The 19,485-nt window shown below is 39.4% G+C and overlaps 1 protein-coding gene across 6 annotated transcripts in view; it reads left to right on the top strand.

Annotated features, from left to right (window-relative positions):
- Positions 1 to 18,995, top strand: part of LOC132701984 (uncharacterized) — a 99,910-nt gene extending 80,915 nt beyond the window's left edge. For 2 of the 6 annotated variants that reach the window (XM_060670350.1, XM_060670354.1), the window contains exons 2-5: positions 15,980 to 16,028; positions 17,293 to 17,419; positions 17,476 to 17,615; positions 17,668 to 18,995. In XM_060670350.1, the coding sequence (XP_060526333.1) occupies positions 15,980 to 16,028; positions 17,293 to 17,419; positions 17,476 to 17,615; positions 17,668 to 18,036 (685 nt within the window). In that variant the 3' untranslated portion in view covers positions 18,037 to 18,995. The remainder of the gene's footprint in view (positions 1 to 15,979; positions 16,029 to 17,292; positions 17,420 to 17,475; positions 17,616 to 17,667) is intronic. The other 4 variants (XM_060670349.1, XM_060670355.1, XM_060670353.1 and 1 more) reach the window with 3 other exon arrangements.
- The last annotated feature ends 490 nt before the right edge of the window (positions 18,996 to 19,485 follow it).

The following is a 19,485-nucleotide window of genomic DNA, read 5'->3' as shown; positions in this document are numbered from 1 at the left end:
CTCCTTTTTCGTTTTTAGTGGTATGGCCGCGATCGGATATCCAGCGTGGGTCGTGGGTGTGGGAACCGGGTCGCTCCTGGCAAGAAAAAAAACCTCCGAAATTCTATAGACTTTCTATTTATTTATTTATTAATTTATTTATTCATCGAACGATAAGTCGCAAATTTTTGACCATGTACTGGGTACGACCATGGGACACCCATGACCCAAGAAATTATGGAAAAAAAAATTAATACGCCTAAACGGAAATTCTGAAAATTAGAATTGCAAAGATGGCGTTTTCTGACATAATCGCAACAAAAAATGGGAAAAGAAAAAAATCCAAATATATGACTTTTTTTTAAATGGTTGGATAGTTTAGGTAAGGGCCCAAAACCCAAAATCGAAATAATCAGAATCAGAAAAATAATTAATTTTAGATGTCCACAACGGAAAGAATGGTACATCACGTGAGCCAGCCTTCCAGTCCCTCTATTACGCATTACATATTTACACCCGCGGCGTTGTAAACTCACCCAGCATTGTAGAACAAATCATGCGAGCAATATCTCTAATCAATATATTTATCTATTTATTCTATTCCGGACATATTTTCGCGCACCCGTGTCCCGTGAGATGGATGAACTTTATCTCGACGCCGGTGTAAACAGCGCGCGTTGTGAAATTTCCTCCTTTCCGGATAACGAAAAAAAAATTGTTGTTCCCATCGCGGGATAACCTAAATCCCATTAAATTAACGAAATAAAAAGAAGATAAGGCCTAATCTCCGGGCGCTATTTTTCGCGATAATTTGTTTTTCTCGCCTTAACTTTTCAAACCTGTAATGTACAAAGTGTACGACGCCCTGTATAATGCTTGAAAATCATAAAAACGCCATAAGTTTTCCAGAAGCGGATTAAGTATTATCGTAAACGATTATCATTTTGCATGGCTGCGATTCTAGAAATTTTTTATGGGCAGATGGGTAGCATTAGACCTACATCATTTTCGAGAATAATAGCAATTAACGAATTAATTTTTCATATTTTTTTCTGTTTTTCAGTTTTTTTGAATTTGCGGCGCATCCTGTATATTTTTGAAAAATTTTTTGGTCTTGTAAACGGTTTTTGAAAGATGGTCTTTCTTGCACACGCGATTTTTATTTATTTTTTAATACTAACCGACCCCCTCCCCCAGACCCCCTTATTCCAATATGAAGTCGATTGCTTCAAATTTCGGACACTTATCGTGTTTCGTAGCAATGTTCAAAAAGATGGATGCCGGCGTCGGATCGAGGCCATTTCTTACAAGCTTATGTATCTCGTGGAGGCTTAGAAACGGGACAAATTTCAATTATGTAGCGCCAACGTTTCGAAAGTTATTCAGGAAAAACCAAAAGACGAGAACGGAGAACGGAGCATGGACAAATAGACAAAAAAAATTTTTTTTTTCGACGGTTACCGAGATATAAAATTTTTATGCGATCTTAGATACCTTTGAAAAATTCGATTTTTCGATAGGAACAAGATCGTACCCTGGATCTGGACTCCAACAGCAAGAAGAAGAAGAGAGAGTAAGCAAGAAGAGAAACGCATCGGTGGCAGATTGCCGGGACCCAGCGTTCGAAGAAACTATACGGCTCCGGCCACGATTACAATCTGACGACTGAACGGCCGTTTTAATTGGTGCTGAAAGCAATAAGGACTTCATTTGGTGGAATCCGTATACGTGAAAACCACTTGTCTAGTTAACGGTGCGCGTTTTAAAGTGCGTTAAGTGTCGACGTGTGAGGCTCGATCTGTCGTCGACGCGGATAAATATTGACCCCCTAGTCGGTGCGCGGCTGTATCTGCGTCGGTTTCCTTTTTCGTATCGAAATATTGTAGTCGGAGGGTGTGCGAAGCCCGAAAAATCAATTGGTTCAAGTGCATAGTAAAGGCCTCAAGCGTTTTCCGCTCAGGACGTAACAATTATAATTGTTTACAATGATTCAGCGACTAGTAAAAGTCTGAAGCGTTTGCTACTTAGGGGTAAAAGATCCTTGCGGTTGCAACTTCAACTCCTCGAGAAACTTCCAACTGGTTATAATGACCCGAGAGTATAAGAGGCTCAAGGGCATAGAAAAGGGCTCAAACGTTTTCTGCTCAGGACGTAAGGATCATAGCTTTCAAGCCTCTTGTTTGCAGCACTTATAATTGATCGCCATGATCCATTGACTAACGAGCATAGAAAAGACCTCAAGCGTTTGCAACTTCAATCCACTTGCGTAAAAGATCCTCGAAAAACTTCCAATTGGAAATAATGACCTAAGAGTATAAGAGGCTCAAGAGCATACGAAATGACTCAAGGGTCCCTTTGAAAAACCCTAAGATGGCTCAAGCGTCTGATGCTTACCAGCGACTACTTCTCAACCTTATAACCTCCGACACGAAGAGTAAGATGCTGTAGAAATTGGCATAAAATTTGAAAGGTCTTGAGAGTTTCTACGATAGATGAAAAGATGACACCGTCTATTAGGGCTCCAAAGACATCTCTGTGTATTCGGTGTTTTACCATTTCTTCTCATCGCCAAAGACATTGGCGGACAGACTACCGCGAGTCGGGGCACAGATTACGATCTGTCGGATATTTTCGTTGGCGATCTTACTGATTTTTTTAGCCGCTCCTGGCAGTTAAAATTTTCGCGCTTTTTACAACACGCCGCGATGACTAAACGATCGGAATCGTCAGCATTCTTGTGACGACCAGAGCCGCGATGGCGGCCGACGATTACCGGGGCAATGGGAATATTTAGTTAATTTATACGGCCCGACGAGGACGGAGTCAATTATCCGACCTCTTAGGAAACCATTAAGAAAAAAATACTCGCACCCGATCTTTTTCAGTTTTACGACCCGTCCGGATCGGTTTCTATTAAAACGCAATCTGCAGTAAAAAAGGGCGCGCGGAGTCGTATCGGGCGATCCCGCCGCTCGAACGTCGCGCCGTGCTCCGCGTTTGCTTCTTTTCCGACGTCAAGATTTTCTCCCGACCAAAATATACCCGGGGACATACAAATTTCCACATTTAATAAACGTGAATATATTTTTTCTATCCTCTACTCTAAAATACACTCGCACCAATTTAGCTCGTCGGAAGAAGTTTCTAGTAACTTGCTGAAGGTAGTACAAAACGACAGATGTTTGAGCACGTTATTAATGCAGCATTTATGATTCTGTTAAAAAAAAACAGAGGTAATCCCAAACCATAACACTGCTAGTAAACCCAGTCTCATGCTCTATGCTCAATTGGCATTGGCGAAGATGGTATGACAGCTCCACTCTAAGAGTCTTGTCTATGCCCTTTGCGGCCACTGGTTCCTCTTTAGGCACCCGCGACGATATGCTGATGACTCTGCTCAACTCAGCATTCTGGCCAATCCTGTCTACTAGTTGCCGAAGGAACATCTCAGCACGATATACGTGTTCTTAAAAGAGGCATTGTAGTTTTCAACACCCCAAAGGCAATAAAATTAGATAACTGTAAGCCAATTCCACTTGCAGCTGCTGCAATTTGATTTTTTTTAGCAAACTATTGCCGTAGAATGACCATTTTCATCCGTTCCGACCGGCCTAGCTTTTCATATCACTCGCGCGTTATATACGCAAGATTTTCATTTGATCGTCACTTGAAACAAGAAATTACGACACCATCGGTCGTTTCCTTCTCCTAATATTTGTTTTTCGTCGCGATAAATGGAACAAGGTGACGAGATATGCATCTGGCACGTAGCCGAAACGCTCGCGCGAACAATTTCGGGCGGTCTGGGTGGCCATTCGTCAAACGGCAACGACGCACGCTGTCAAAATTTCGATTCATTCACCGTCGTTTAGTTCCGATTGTCGCCCCGTAATCGCCTTAAGTCGGATTTGGACCGTTGTGCCAAGCAAATCCCGCCAACAAAGCGTAAACCGGATGAAAATATACCTTGGGAACGTCCGCCCGCGGACCGGACTAGGAAAATCGTCGAAATTTTTGGAATATAGAACTACTACGAATGACGTTTTTCTAGCAACAATTTTTTAAAACTTTTCATCATGGATTTATTGATTATTTTTGGTTAATTTGATTATAAACCAGTGCTGATTTGCGAACTCCCTGAAGCGTGTGATAGTTGACAAATGCAAAGTCCTATCTGTTAACTGTGTGCTCTCGGAGAAGTGGGATTCGTTTTTAGAGATGTAGGTGTTGTTTGTGGCAGCAACTTAACTTGTTTAGACAAGTTTACAAGGAGTAAATTGGAATATCCAACTATAATATAGTCGCCTCTCTACGAAAATCAGACCTCTAACATGAATATGGATATTATGCTCTAATCAACTGATCGATCAACTTTTGTTACTTCAACCCTTTGATATGGAGTCGGACGGATTTATTTATCTGCGGTCATTTTCAAATCCATGTTCTAATTCACGCAGCACTGAGCTGAGAACTTTTACAATTTTAAGGGTAGAACCGACGCGAAGGTCAAATCATCGATATATCAAATAAATTTTATCAGCCATAAATCGGTAAAGGCGGACACACGAGTACGGCCCTGGTCTGCCTTTTGGAGCGTTTGCCGCCTTAAACGGATTATTTGAGTGTTTATTTGATGAAAAGCTCGCGCTCCGCTTGACAAGGTGCCAAGCTACAATAATTCGTTACAAAAGGGCCCCGTGAGTGAACCAGTTAAAGGATTACGTTCCGAACGAGAGAGGACGGAACGCCCATGGGCGGCGGCGACGGCGGGGGCGGACGAAATTTTCGCCTCAATGTTATGGCCCGCAAACTCATACGGTTTTAGATCTGTACAGGGTAAAGGAGGGGAACATTTTTGCTATCTGAGCTGAAAAGAGCCCGACAATGAATTCTCTGTGCTGCGACTGTGATTTTTCCAATGTCCATTTCGAAAACACGAGATCCAGCTGGACGATACTTCCAAAACGATCACCACCAAGGAACGTTTAATAAAAACCGTAAAACTAAAGACAACTTTTAGAATATATTTTTTTATTAACTGCACGCCCCCTATGTGCCGGATGCCGTGTTGATTTATCGTTTCCAAAAAATTCCAAAGGCGCGGCGCTGCGCTGCGCGGTGGCGGGGGTATACGACCCACCCGAAAATCGTCGACCTAGTAATAACTCAATCGCAGGTAATTGGGCGTTTTGAAAAAAAAAAAGGGGCTAACGCTTTCGGCAAGGCCTACCGGCGATTATTTGGTTTTGGCACGTAATTTCGGGAATGCGGAGACCCGTTCCGTGTCCTTTGTTCTTTCCGGGTATCGTACCTAGGTAAACGCTGTTGAAAAAAAAACTTACCAGTTCTCCAATTTCGAGAAGTCGGAGTAATAAAATCGAGCTGTTGCGCTCGTATTGACTCAAAGTGTCGCCATTATTTTCGAGTCGAGTCATGTGCTCCGTGGTGTCCCGCACGGTTCCCAACTTAAGCATCAAAGTCAGCTAAGCGCGAGTATGTCAGTAGAGTTTTATACTCATTGAACAATTTCATTTCCCTCCAACCACCACCACAAAAACTAGAAATTTCCATCCTCTCACGTAAGAATCATTTTTCCTTAGAATCTTACGAATTGCATCAACTTTCCACAACAACATTTTCTTAACTCTTTAGCTAGTTTAGTCATTTTTCTCATAAACTTCTAATATCCGTTTAGTAGCGAACTCATTGAACAATTTCATTTCCTTCCAACCAAGTTTCCATCCGCATTACGAATTGCATCAACCTTCCACAACAACATTTTCTTCACTCTTTGGAATTATAATTTTTATTACTCCAAAGTGGCACAGTTTGACCTTTCCGTTGTCTTTTCAGTTACTTTATCACACTTAACCACTAGCTTATTTAGTCATTTCACTCATAAATTTCTAATATCCGTTTGGTAGCGTTTAATTGGTAAAGTCCGATGCGTTGATATTACCGGATGATTATATCATCCAATTACTTTTTAAAGTTTTTCTACAATTCTAATGAAGTATATATATTTTCGCATAAAACTGTTTCTGCTTTTGACATAAGAAAACCGAATCCAAGATGGGTCTTCCTTTAACCGCAATGAGTTAATTTTCTTCCTTTACTCTCTAAACTTTTTCAAGTTAAACCCTGATGATGATACTTTTTTAAAAAACCTCTGGATTCCTCCTGCGTCGTCCTAGTCAAGTTTCAGTCAAGCTTTGAAGTAGCCAACATGATGATTGGCGAAACGTTAGCAAGTTCGACTCAGCAAAAACCGACGCGGGAGGAACCCAGAAGTTTTGTAAAAAGTATCATCATCAGCTATATCTGATCAATAACAATAATTAGAGAGTTGTTTCCGGAGCTGCGTTATAGTGAGTCGTGAAGAAATCCATCAAATATAACTCTAAGACGGAAAAGTACGATATCTGACAATGTTTTGAAACAAAACTTTTTGAAGCAGATTTTAATATTGCAGTCACACTACACAAATTTTTATTCAAGCTTTGCACCCTCTGACCTACCACCCAGCCAGTTATCAACTACACTACATAACACCACTTCGTGAAACTCGATCAGATCTGCTCCATATGTAACACTGTTCAATTTGAATTAATTTACCACTTGTTAATTGCGTCTGTTCTTGTTGAGTCGAACTAGCTAACGTTTCGCCAATAATCCTGTTGACTTTTTGAGAGCTTAATTAAAACTTTTTTTACTCTGTAGTTGCTTATATATTGTTTGAGGAGCTAAATGACGGGCATAAACATCGTCTCGGATGACCGATTCCCAGATTGTTAGGTTGCTTATAAATCTCTATAGATTCTCGGATTTTTCGTTGGTAAAAAAATTGATTACTTGCAAGAATTTTACTTTTATCGAATAAAATTTTATGACCGGTTTCGTGATTGTGTTCGGCAACTGCTGATAAGTTAATTTGTCTTAGTCTGAAGGCTCTTTCATGATCTTTGAGCCCAGTTGATATTTTTCGTCCGGTCTCTCCTACAAAGCCCAGTATGTATACAGTGGATGTTTCGTCAGGAAACGAGTACATTATAGAGTAGTATAAAGATACATGGAATTATGTATATAAACAATACGATAACACACATTTAACAGTACAGTATAGAACAGTTACAAACGGATATACAAACAGTACAAACATATTGACAAAATGTAGAGAAAATATCACTAAACTCATCAGGGCACTCCTGTAATATATGTTTCAAATTCTTTCAGGTCGTAGAAAGCATTGGTTGACAGAAGCTTTCTGATGCGCTTTTTAAATTGTCTTGTAGATAATACTTTTATGCTTGTAGGAAGCAAATTATAGTAATAAGGTCCTGCGCAATTTAGCGACTTTTTGTAGAACATGTGGTTCAGTCTTGGCTTTAGAAGGTGTTCTCTGTTTCGGGTGTTATGACCGTGTGTTTTTTGCGAGAGCATTTTATTATGAACGATGATGAATAATTTAAATAAATATATGCAAGGCACTGTTAGTATTTTATACCTTATAAATATATCTTTGCAGGATAGCCTCCGGGGCAGTCTGAAAATTAACCTAAGTATCCTTTTTTGCTGAATGAACACCCTCTCCGCATCACTCGCTTGTCCCCAATTTACGATATTATATGAAATAGACGAGTATGCTGAGGCGTAATAGAAAGTCAACAAGGATCTTTCAAAGAAAGAATCTCTGATTGTTAACATTGCGAAAAACGTTTTGTTCAGTTTATTACAAACACTATCGTATGTCTTAGTCCCACTTTAGGAAGGCATCGATGTAAGATCCGAGAAACTTTGTTGTGTGGTTTAATTCCGCGCGTGAACCCGCAAAGCTGAACGCTAGCTTAGTCAGAGGTTTAACATACTGACCAGTGAATTCGATCGCAACTGTTTTTCAAATTTATGATCAAATGTTTGCAAAAATCAACAAACTGTGCCACAACACAAGAAAACCTATTGATCAGCTCCTGAGCTTCCCTTCCGGAGACGAAGATGGATGTGTCATCCGCGTACATAAAAACGCGGCAGTTGCTATTGAGGAACTCAGGAAGGTCATTCACATACAGAAGAAAAAGTAGTGGACCTAAGATTCCTCCCTGGGGCGTGCCTAAGTTGACGTTGAACGGTTCCGAATATATTCCATTCACTTTGACCCTTATTTCCCTGTGTTTCATATATGATATTATCCAACTACTGATATTACCTCGAAACCCCAGGCATTCTAGTTTTTTTGCCATGATATTCAGATCTAAGGAATCGAAGGCGCGCGATAGATCAAAAAACACTCCCACAACTGTCTCACCCATGTCGAGTTTGTCGTAGATATACTGGACAAGGTCATTAATTCCCGTTTCCGTTGAGTAACCAACACGGAACCCCCATATTGCACATTCGATATAATATTTACTTGCTCCAAAAAATGCGTCATTCTGTCGTACATGGCCTTTTCGAGTAGTTTAGAGAACCAACCTGCGATTGTTATAGGCCTATAATTGTCTATTAGCTCCTAGTCTCCCTTTTTGAATACAGGAATCATTTTTGATTTTTTCAATGCCGCAGGGAACTGCCCGCAGAGAACGGACGTATTGATAATAGTAGTTAAATATGGAGCTAAAACATCTCCATAGGTTTGTATGAGTTGTATAGGTATATATGTATTCTTTGCCGCATATGCATGGAATGCTGTAAAATCCTGGCATCTCAAATAGAATTTTGTCTTTCACGGATCGAAGTTGTTGAGAGATTTCTGCACAAGTGGTTAGTCTGGTTTTGACGTAATATTTCTTTGGAACTTTTGATATGTGATTAGCGATGTTTTGAATTTAAGAAAGGACAACACTGGCAAGTGTGGGATCGCTTTCGAGCTCATTGCCATTGGAAGGTTGTGGTGAAGTGTATTTTGTGATGGAACGCTCAATATCTTTAATATGGAAATTATTAGAGAGAAGAGCAGAGGTAGTTTTACGGCTCTGTAAAGAAAAGAGTTGATAACCGATGATTTTTGGGCCGGATGGTGATGTGACCATGCATTAAGGTATTGATCTGTGTGCGTAAGTTTTCTATAAACACAATGACCCAATGTTAATGATATTCTATTGATAAGAATATTTAAGAATGGGGTTTTTATTAGTTTCTAATTCAATGGTAAAAGTAATGTTAGCAAGTTCGACTCAGCAACAACGGAATCCAGGAATCCAGAAGTTTTGTAAATAACTTACCTGGTTTTCTTGGGTTCCATAAGGAGGGGTACTTTTCATAGCATTCCAAAAAAAGTACGGTATTATTTTTATCCATGTTAATTCTTAAATTTTCACGTAATTAGCAGAACACACACACGTCGCTTGCGTCCTATGATCGCTCGGCAAAAGTCGAATGGTGCCCGACTTTGGTGGATGCGATTTTATGTCGCTTCTGTATAGTCGATTTGATATTTACACGGACGACCCCGTGTAACCCCCCCCCCCCCACATTAGTTTAATATTTTTTTTTAGACTTATGTAATGTAATGCCTGATGCGGATTTATTGTCGTAGAAATTTAATTTCTGATAAACATAAATAATAATAATAATCACTAATATTTATTTATTTATATTTATGCCGTCGCGTCATTCTGATGGAGTGGATATTTTTATCGCGATTCCCCGCTAAATTGGACACGCATAATAATTATAAAATCCATTTTATTATTAAATAATGCTTTAGAACATTTCGATTGTATTTTCCCAGTCAATTAAGAATTGGTTGATTGACCAGCCATAACACTACTCGGACGTATATATGCATGTGATGTCCAAATTCACTCTAACTCACCTTCGTCCTCAAACTGCCCATCGGCTTCAAGCGTCGACTTAAACACGTCTTTAAGCTACGGTCTAGCCGAAAACCGTCAATGCCGGACCCAGATAAAAAAAAGGGGCCGCCACCGCGTAATTTTATACGCGGACGGCGGCGCGATCATCGCCGTTTAGGCGTTGAATGGCGCCTCATCAACGCCTCGTCGGAGACGATGTTGTCACATTGCGCGTCGGTCGAACGAGAGCAACAGTCGGACAGCCATATTCAACCCGACGATAGCTTGAAGTCTTCGAATGCGTTCCTCCCTAGTGACACCTGGGTCTCTAGGTGTCTACCTGGGGTCGTATTGGATACGGCTTCCGGCTTCGACGCGTAAATCTGACATCGCCGAATGGCGGCATCACGACGGCGGATCTGGACGCCGACCGTGTCGGGATCCGATTTTTTTTTAAGCGTTAAGAGAGCTGCGGGTGTCTGTTTTCGCTACGGCGATGGCGACGTCTTCGAGCCCCACTTGGGGCATCCGGGTTGACATAATCGCGATTTTTGACGCCAATCGTTTTTCGACTTTCGCGCGAAACGCATCGTCCGTATCGATGAGGGTCTGGGGGGCGCGCTGACGTAGGGGGGCGGAGGCGAGTGCGGACACGTGATGAAGGGCGCCAAACGGTGAGTTTATTGGGTAAGGGTAACGATTTTTATCGAGACCATAAATTTATACATTACAGTTTAAATATAACACCTAAAATTACAAATACGTGTTTGTCTAATGTAAACCAGTATTTCTTACAGTTTTCAAATATTCAAATTTCAAATATTGTTACAATATTAACAATAAGTGTAGCATTCAGTCATTGGCGTCTGGTTCAGATTTAATAAATACGGAAATGTGGTTTATGTGTTGCCCCACAATTTTACCATTTCTCACTAATATAGTAAACTCACGCCTCCTAGAAAGAGTTTCCAAAAATAATAAAATAGAGAGTTTTAGTGAATTGAAACCCATTGGTATTATACCCCGCTTTATTATTATTTACTATTATTTTGCCTCCTAACCAGTCCTAACCAGATATCGGTCTGGATATAGTTCTGCAACGGCGCTTTTAAGTATTACATTACATTAGATTAAGTTACGTTTTGAAATCATCAGATTGAAGTCAGTCATCCGTTTTGGTACTTCTGGACTATTCGAAAGCATTTGGACTAATGTTAGCTATTTTAAATTGTCCGGTTCTTGGTCAATCCGCTAGAAAAACTGTTAGTTGCGGTATGCCGCAAGGTTCTATACCGAGCCCTCTTTTATTTACAATTTACACCAGCAAAAAATTATGCTCTTTGAAAAGAATATCGATCGTTTGTGCAAAAAATCTTGAACTAACATAGATCTTCGTTTAGAGAGAAAGTTGAGTATTATTCACAAAAGTTGCTTTATCAGCATCGCCATTTATTGTCTGAAGTTCAAAGCGTCAAAGTTGCAGATTCTTTAGTATTAAGTTATTTTAACTATTGTCACATATTGTATGGTCCATGCTTAGGTAAAATCGATACAAATAGAATTGAAAGGGTGCAAAAAAGCTGTCTACGGTTTATTTATGTCATAAGGAAATATGACCCAGTTTCGTACAAACTACAGGATGCCAAATTGTTGAATATGCAAAACAGGCGTAGACTACACTCCTTGGCATTTTTCCATAATATTATTTTTAATAACAGCCCGCCTTATAAAATAAATAAATGAAATAACGTATAGGACAGGACAGGACGTCTGCCTTTTAAAGAAGCTTCTCCTACAATATTTATGAACTTTACAATACAATTCCTCTTTCTTTCAAAGGCCTATTACTTTTTAAAAGAAAACTAATACAAGAATTGTTTAGTCAACAAGCACAATGCACGTAGCCTATTTTTGCTTTTTTTTATTGTCTATATTATATAACACAATGTTTTACTACAAGTCTGTGCGAACTATTAGTCAGAAGCAGTTGTTATGTATCATTTTATAAGGGTTGAACTTTCAATAATTTTTAATTTTTTTCATTTCCTTTTCTGCAATTTATCTATTTCTAATATCTTATTGTATTGTATACTGAATACAGCACAATAAATGTATTATTATTATTATTAATATTTTAAAATATAATACAATAGTTATGTTGGGATGAAGATTTAGTGGTTTACCATTAAAAAGTTAGCCGTAGTTAAACTTCAATCAAAAACATTTAACAACTCAGTAATTGGATCATTCAAGTAATAATTTAAATGACCAAAATTTAATAAGAAATAATAATGACAATTATTACACCGATATATTAACGGTTTAAAATCTTATTTTAATTTATTTCCACTATTTCTTCAATACAAATCTTTGAGGGAAGTTTTTGGTTCGGATTTAGATTATTATAGATTAGATATCGCACAACTGGGACAGGTAAACTCGCGTGAACGTTAGGGCACGTATACTCAGAGGAGCGTTGTACAAACTTCGGCACTAAATGTTTTGAATGCTCAATAGTTGTAAAGGGTTCTTTTTTCTTGCCTCTAAAGGACGATTTGTACAAAAACTTGGCTTATGCCGAGCATTCCTCCACTTTCTGGGTATAATCTTCTACTTTTCGTTTGGGGTTCTCTAAAACTGACCTTTGGCAGCCATTTTTGTATAATTATCGGTGTTCTAAAATGGGTTTTAAGTCTAATAAGTTAAATGACAGACTTATACAATATTTTTATATTATATTTTACATTTGGGTTCTACGAATTAACCTTTTCAAAGATGGAGATAGATATTTATATTTTTTCTTACTTTTTTAAATTTACCAAATAACTTAGTGGCTTATCATTTCTTGTGAACTGAAAATTTTTCAATTTCTTTTAATAATATTTATTACTATTGAAATTATAAAATCAAATTTACTCTGCACTGGTAAAGAAAGAAATTACTGACCAATTTTTAGTTCCTGGAGTCAATCAATGCCAAACTAACTAACTAACCAAAACTAATTCTAATATGCTGCCTTGAAACGACATATAATCCTTCGATATGGTCACCACCAACCTTCTCCTAGGAACAAATGTTCCTCCCTAACGTTATATTCATTTAACCCGTAATTTTTTCAAAGTCTTTACGAGGTCTTAATATTAACGACTTCAATGTTAAAAAAAAAACATTAACAATATTTCGTTTCCTTGTCCAAATATAGCGGGACAAACTATCGCTTACGCGAAAATCGTTTTCCGATAAAAAAAAAGAAAAATCCCCGACGAAGTCTGCGCGATTTGCAAATGTTCGACAATGTCGCTTGCCGATTGCGATCTTAATCTTCGGGCATTGCGTACCGAGCTGAGAGTTTCGGCGATGCAGAAAAATGCCCGTCAGTTTCGCAAACCGCGACGACAAATTTATCGTTTAATATTTTCTCGGATTTTTTCCCCGTATCGCCGTACGGGGAATGCGGGTGGCATTGACTCGAATCCAATGGTAATTTACGCGCAAAAATCGCTAAAGATATGCGAGATCTAACGATTAGATATCGTTCCGCGCGGTCAGGGGAAATACCGACACTTTTACTTCGAATCGGGCGCAGAAACGCGTGAAAACTGAAAAATTTCACGCCGCAAGGCGAACTTCAACGTCATTCGGCACTGAGCTCTTTTATTAAGTCGAAAGACGGCGAAAGCTTTGGCGCCATGCGTTGTTTTCAAAAAATAAATCCTTATTAATCTTTTAACGACATAAAACAAAACATCATTACATAAACAGTTCACTTAAATCATCGATAAGTCATTGGAAAATGGTGGTGCGTCCTCCCAAAAACAATATAAATTAATGGGTTGCACAGAAACGGACTCAAATCTTCGGCGAATGATCGATAAATTATCGTAAATCCTAGATGAAATACTATAAATCACTACGAAATACTTGAGATCCCCCATGTTATAGGCCATAAACAAATGGAGCCACGAGCATTCGTAACTTAAATCCTCGATAAGCCATTGATAAATGCTCGTAAATTCGCGATGAAATAATATTAAGCCAATAGTCGTCATGGTCGTGGAAATATTTCCAGTTCTCGTATCATCAAGTTAATTCTTGAATAAAACACCGTTCAGGTGGTAAACAAAGCAGATCACGCGCAAGCGAAATGCGTTTACAACAAGATTGCTTTCGAAGAATCGTAAGTTGGGCGGGGCAAGTTCCGTAGGGCGCAGAGCTAAGGAGTTTTTATTTTAAAAAGAAATACTTGTGGTAAAGGGACGCATTGGTTTTCTATCCGGCCCACTATGGAACTTTCGCAAAGTCGATGCAAGTTTATTGTGCACACACACTGTATAAAGTGTTCTTCATGTCTCGCCCGAACTCCAAACTTACGGCAAAGTTTGTTAAATATTAAAATTTGCACAAATAATAGCGTTGTCGAATATTTCTCAAAATTTCAAATCAAATTATCCCATCTTTAACGGTTTTTCATTTGTCGCCAATAATTTACCAACAAAAACGGAGATTTTTAGGATCTTTTAGATTTTTTGCCCATAAACGATACACCATGCATATAATTGAAACAAACTTTGAAATAGAGCCCTGGATCTGCCATTTAGCCCGGTATATGAATTTTTCCAATAGAGTAAATGGTTTTGGAAATAGTACTTGTTTTCTGAAACTAGGCAGTACGTCATAATAGTAAATGACGTGATCGCTTTTAGATCAAGGCCATAAAATGGTGATTTTCATTTAGATTCTTTCAAATATTTCGAACAGCATGAGTGATAAACGAAAACCGTAAATACAAAAATTGTTGCTCTTGATGCATTGTACAATATCATATTTTTTATTTTGATTTACGACTAATAATTTACTCTGAAAACCAGGGTCTTTTGGTTTTTTGTCTATAATTGAAAAACCCTGTACGTAATCAAAAAAAGGCTTGAAATAGAAGTTGCAGTACCGAATCTTCCGCGTCTGCTGGTAAAAGAATTTTGCCGATCAAATTAATATTTTTCCAGAAATTTTGTTTTTTCTGGTAACAAAGACAAAAATTTAAAAAATTTTCTACGGTTTAGATGTAGGTGTGGACTTTCACTTCTCTGCTAAATTTGAAGGCGATAGTTACAAATTTGAACACGTTTTTGAATATGGTACAGAATATCCTGAACATCCTGTACAATATGTGAAAACCTAAAATACAAAAGTTTTAGCAGTCCATACGGACTATATGAGCGCGTGATAGAAAATGGCTGCTGAAACACAACCTTCTAGTTATGGCCAATTTTCAGTTTTTTGCAATTTGTCGGCGCACCCTGTACATTTTTAAAAAATCATCAAGAATAAATGTTTTCGGCCAGGACCCCGCCCGTCTTCTGGTTCAAGAATCCATCGCGTATACCGTTTTTGAGAAATGATTTTTTTCTCGATACCCTGTAAATGCGGTTTTTAAATTTTTAAAAATACTTCCTGACCCTAAGCCCCCCAAAGTTCAATAGGTTCCGTTACGGGACTAAACTCGAACGAAAATCGCAAAAAAATACAGATGCCAATTTTCAATCGCCGCCATTCCCTATGGGCCTATGTGTCTCGCGGCCAATTTAAAAGGAGCGAAACTTCAGCTCCCTCACTTCAACCGTTCGGAAGTTATTCGCGTTTTTAAGGAGCGGCGACAGAGAACAGAGAACGGAGAACAGACAAAAAAATAAAAATTTTATTTTCGACGTTGATTCCATCTGCACCATTGGCGACGCTGTACGTAGCGCGTATAATTTCTCAAAATTCGATTTCATCGATTTTTTGAAAGTAACTAGTTTAAATCATCTGTAAATCAAAGATAAATCAATGTAAATACTGGATAAAACATTATAAATCGGCTGTTTTCTACGGTCCTGACATAAGTTGCAAATAAAAGAGCGTAAATTGTTTAATAAAACATCGTCAATCTTTGTTAAACTTCTGTAAAACCGAGGCGACAAATCCGCGCGATTAAAAAGTAATCGTTCGTACCTTAAGACGTCATAAAAGCGGTGCCCGCGGGTTCCCGAGCTCTATCGCTCTCGGGAAACTCGTAAAATGGCGGAATTCGAATGGGATTTTACGATTGGGTCGTGTTCCAAGATTAGTCCAATTAAAAATACGACATTGTTTATTACCGACGCGATTCTTGATTTAATTGTCGCGGGCGAAATCACGGACTACATTAAAACGACACGTTTTTGTTTCAGGAAATCAAAACTACCAGAGAGGGCGATACTTCTGCTACTTATTACAATGGTAAGTATTCGAGTCGTACTTTTGGTGGTGCCCCGGACACGATCTCCCCCCGAGCTACGAAGTTTTCTAAATTTTCAGTGAGTCATTATTTTGAAATTTATTGATGATCGATCTTTTTCAACTAAACTTGCGTGCATAGAAATCGGCCCACTGTAAATTTTTGACTTTAGAATATTTTTCTTCTTGAAACTATTCATCTGACCCAAACCATAAACATTCTATTCTGGAAGACAATTTAATACGCTTTGGTATGAGTTTAAATTTGTTGATTAAAGAAGTGAAACGTGTTCATGCAGTAATTATAGTGATAGTATCAAACTTTTTATAGACTTAACCATTTGGTTAGCGTCTAATTGTGTTAGCTTGATGCTTGCCGCTCAATTTATCGCTTTAATCGAAAGTGGACGCCAGCGAGCTGTTGCTCGATAACTGAATATGATACGCGCAGCAGTTCGAAGAGAATGCCAACGGTATGAGGAGATTCGATCCTTTGCTATGCGCCTCGGAACAGGCCGAAGGCGAATTAAAAAGGCTCGTGATGACCGCTTTATTGTGCAACAACAGCTGCATGAAGTTCGATGAGTGGCTATTAGTTAGTAGACAGTGGGAAGAAGACTGAATGAAAATAACCCGACCCCAAAAACAACTGCAACTGGTCTAAAACTTACTCCAGCTCATCGACAAACATGGGGGTCTGTTCTGTTCTCAGAATATGGAGGCCTGATGGAGGTGTTTTCAACCGTAGGGGCGGCCGTGGACAAGGGGCAGGAGATTTAACAGGTGCTAGAAGCTATTTTATCAGATCACGTAAGACCATATGTCGACTACGTTGGAGAAGAATTCATTCTTATACATGACAATACTAGGCCGCACACCGCACGGATCGTGCAAGATTACATTACAGAAGTCGGTTTTCGAGTTATGGAGTGGCCAGCATGCAGTCCCTACCTAAAAAGTAGAAATAAATTTTAATCAATTTAAACTCGTATTAAAGCGTATTAAATCGTCTTCTAAAGAGCATTTTTCTTATATATGATCATTACTTTCTCTAGTTTCTTCAAGTTTATTTGTTACGTTATCAAAAATGGCGTTCTCCCAATTTAGTGTAAGCCGTCAGGCACTCAGACGAACAACGTCGATGCTACCCGAATAGATATCGAAGGACTCGCTGCATCTTAGCATACAAAGTCAACATCGCTTAAGACTCTTCTAAAATCGCGGAGCTTCTAGTAAATTCCATGACTCATATCTGTTTACGTTCCAGTGCCTGGCTGACATCTGCAACTCCGCGTGTTTGGGCCCGGTTTGCATCGTCAGAGTTCAAAACTTTCGGCTCAATCGCGGGCAAGGTTACGTCCAAGTCATAGGGAAGCAGGTACTGGCGCGCAAAGGTAAACTACATCGATTCATACCATGCCCGTAACTAACCGACTTGCGTTTTCATTAGCAGCAGATAATCAAGACGGCAAACTGAACCTGTACAAGATCTCTACGGTCGACTACAACGACGTCGGTTTCTACTTGTACGACTCGAACGCCAAGAGGTTTATATGTTGGAAAAAGACGTTAGACAGAGTGATCGGAATGGTAAGTTATCGCGACTAAGTGCTGACGAAAGGTGACGGTTTCTTTCGCGCAGAATATCAAGAGGATCAACGCGAGGAACCTTTGGCCGTACTGCAAGTTCAAGGACTACCCGTCGACGAGGACGTCGTACGTCAGATTGCAGGCGTCGCTCGACAACTCGACCGAAATTATTTTCAACCGCAATGGCAGACAGCCTAAAGTGAAACGGAACTGCAAGAAGAAGAACCGGTTCTCGATGGACGACAACGCGCACAGACACGAGCACTGCGACGAGTACGGCGACTTCCTGGTACTCAACGAGCCCGTTTACAACGGTTACCAGCACGCCGTCTACCGAGCCCTCTGCAAGGGCGAGCTCAGGAACATGCGAGAACTGTCTGTCATCTGTCGCAAGATGCGCATCAACGAGACGATCAACTGAATACAGTTTATAGTGCGCCGGTGTGTGGTGCCTGGGTGACGGAGTGTGCGCAAAACACTCCCGCCGACTCTCTTAAACAAATAACATTTAACAAGCAACCCTGTATGTTAGGCTTCTTCGTCCGTACGCTTACCTATTATGTACTTAATATGTCGTATTCGAGGATGAGTGTTTTACGTCAACTCCGCAACTTCGCGGGTTACGACGGGCAAGGATGAATTTGTCCTCCCGCTGGGTCCGACATCCTTGTATCCGCGTATACAATAGCGTCAGTATTTTTGTAGTCTTAAACCGCACTTGTATATGTACTGTACAAAATAGCTATATATATATATAAATATACATACATACAGATATATATATATATACATACTTTTATACCGATTTAATTTATTTTTCTATAATTTAAAAAAGCACTTTATATGATTTCTCTTTGTCGCTCGTCGCGGTTGGTGAATGTATAACCTGTACAGATCTAATTTTTCGTTTTTTGTTTTTTTTTTTATTTTTTATCTTTTGACCTCTGTGAGGTGCGCGTTCGTATTATAACCGGCTTGTATATTTATTATATTTATTTTTGTAAATGACTCCGTAACCGGCCGCGGGAGGAAGCGCCGCCACTGCCTTTCGCGGCCCGTCTAAACATAGGCGGGGGCGGATTCCAGTCGACGGTCCCGGCCGATACTTCCATGTTTTAATGGAGAACCGCAAAATGTCGTCACCAAATAAAACGATAACCGACGAGGCTAAGCGCGTTTTTTTTGTTGTGCGTGCGTGCGTGCGTGTGTGCATGCGCGCACGCGTATATGTGTGTGTGTGTGTGTGTGCGTGTGTGCGTGTGTGCGCGTGTCTGTGGGCCTCTCACTGTCGCGTAAGATCTGTAGAGAGTAAAAAAAAACCTTATACCCCCGTAACATTCCATTCCGTAATACTGAAGATGTATTTACAATAAAAACGAATAATTGAACGAGGATTGTTTCATTTGCGCAGACCCCTGATTCCCTCCTAGTACGTCGCAACGCGAAAATCTCTGATATAAAGGAGTAATTTTTTAAACGTTAGGATGAAAAATTCCCTCCTTACAGAATTCCCTTTTCTTTCGTAGAAAGGTTTCAAAGCTTTACTCGCCCATAAATCGTAGAACAAGCCCCTCTGGCATGTTCCGGCACATCATCGTCCATTCGTTCGTTTTTGAAAATTATTGAAACACGTCTCTCAAGAAGAAATTTTAGACGTTATTTCGAATACATAAAATCGCTGCTCCGAAAATTTTGCTCAATCGTTTTTTATAATGAAAATTAATTTTGATTGTTCTACAAAAAACCAAAATAATAACATAGGACCGTCTCTTTAGAAACAATTTATGTCAAGTCGATCCAAAATCTTTCCTTCTTTGTGTTGGTTCGTTTCTTGAATAATTAATATTCTATTCTTAATTGAGATGAATTC

Source organism: Cylas formicarius, unplaced genomic scaffold (assembly GCF_029955315.1).
Source record: "Cylas formicarius isolate icCylForm1 unplaced genomic scaffold, icCylForm1.1 PGA_scaffold_5__7_contigs__length_24384050, whole genome shotgun sequence".
NCBI lineage: Eukaryota > Metazoa > Arthropoda > Insecta > Coleoptera > Brentidae > Cylas > Cylas formicarius.
Note: the sequence above shows the minus strand (reverse complement) of the source record. Positions and strands in the feature narration are given on the sequence as shown.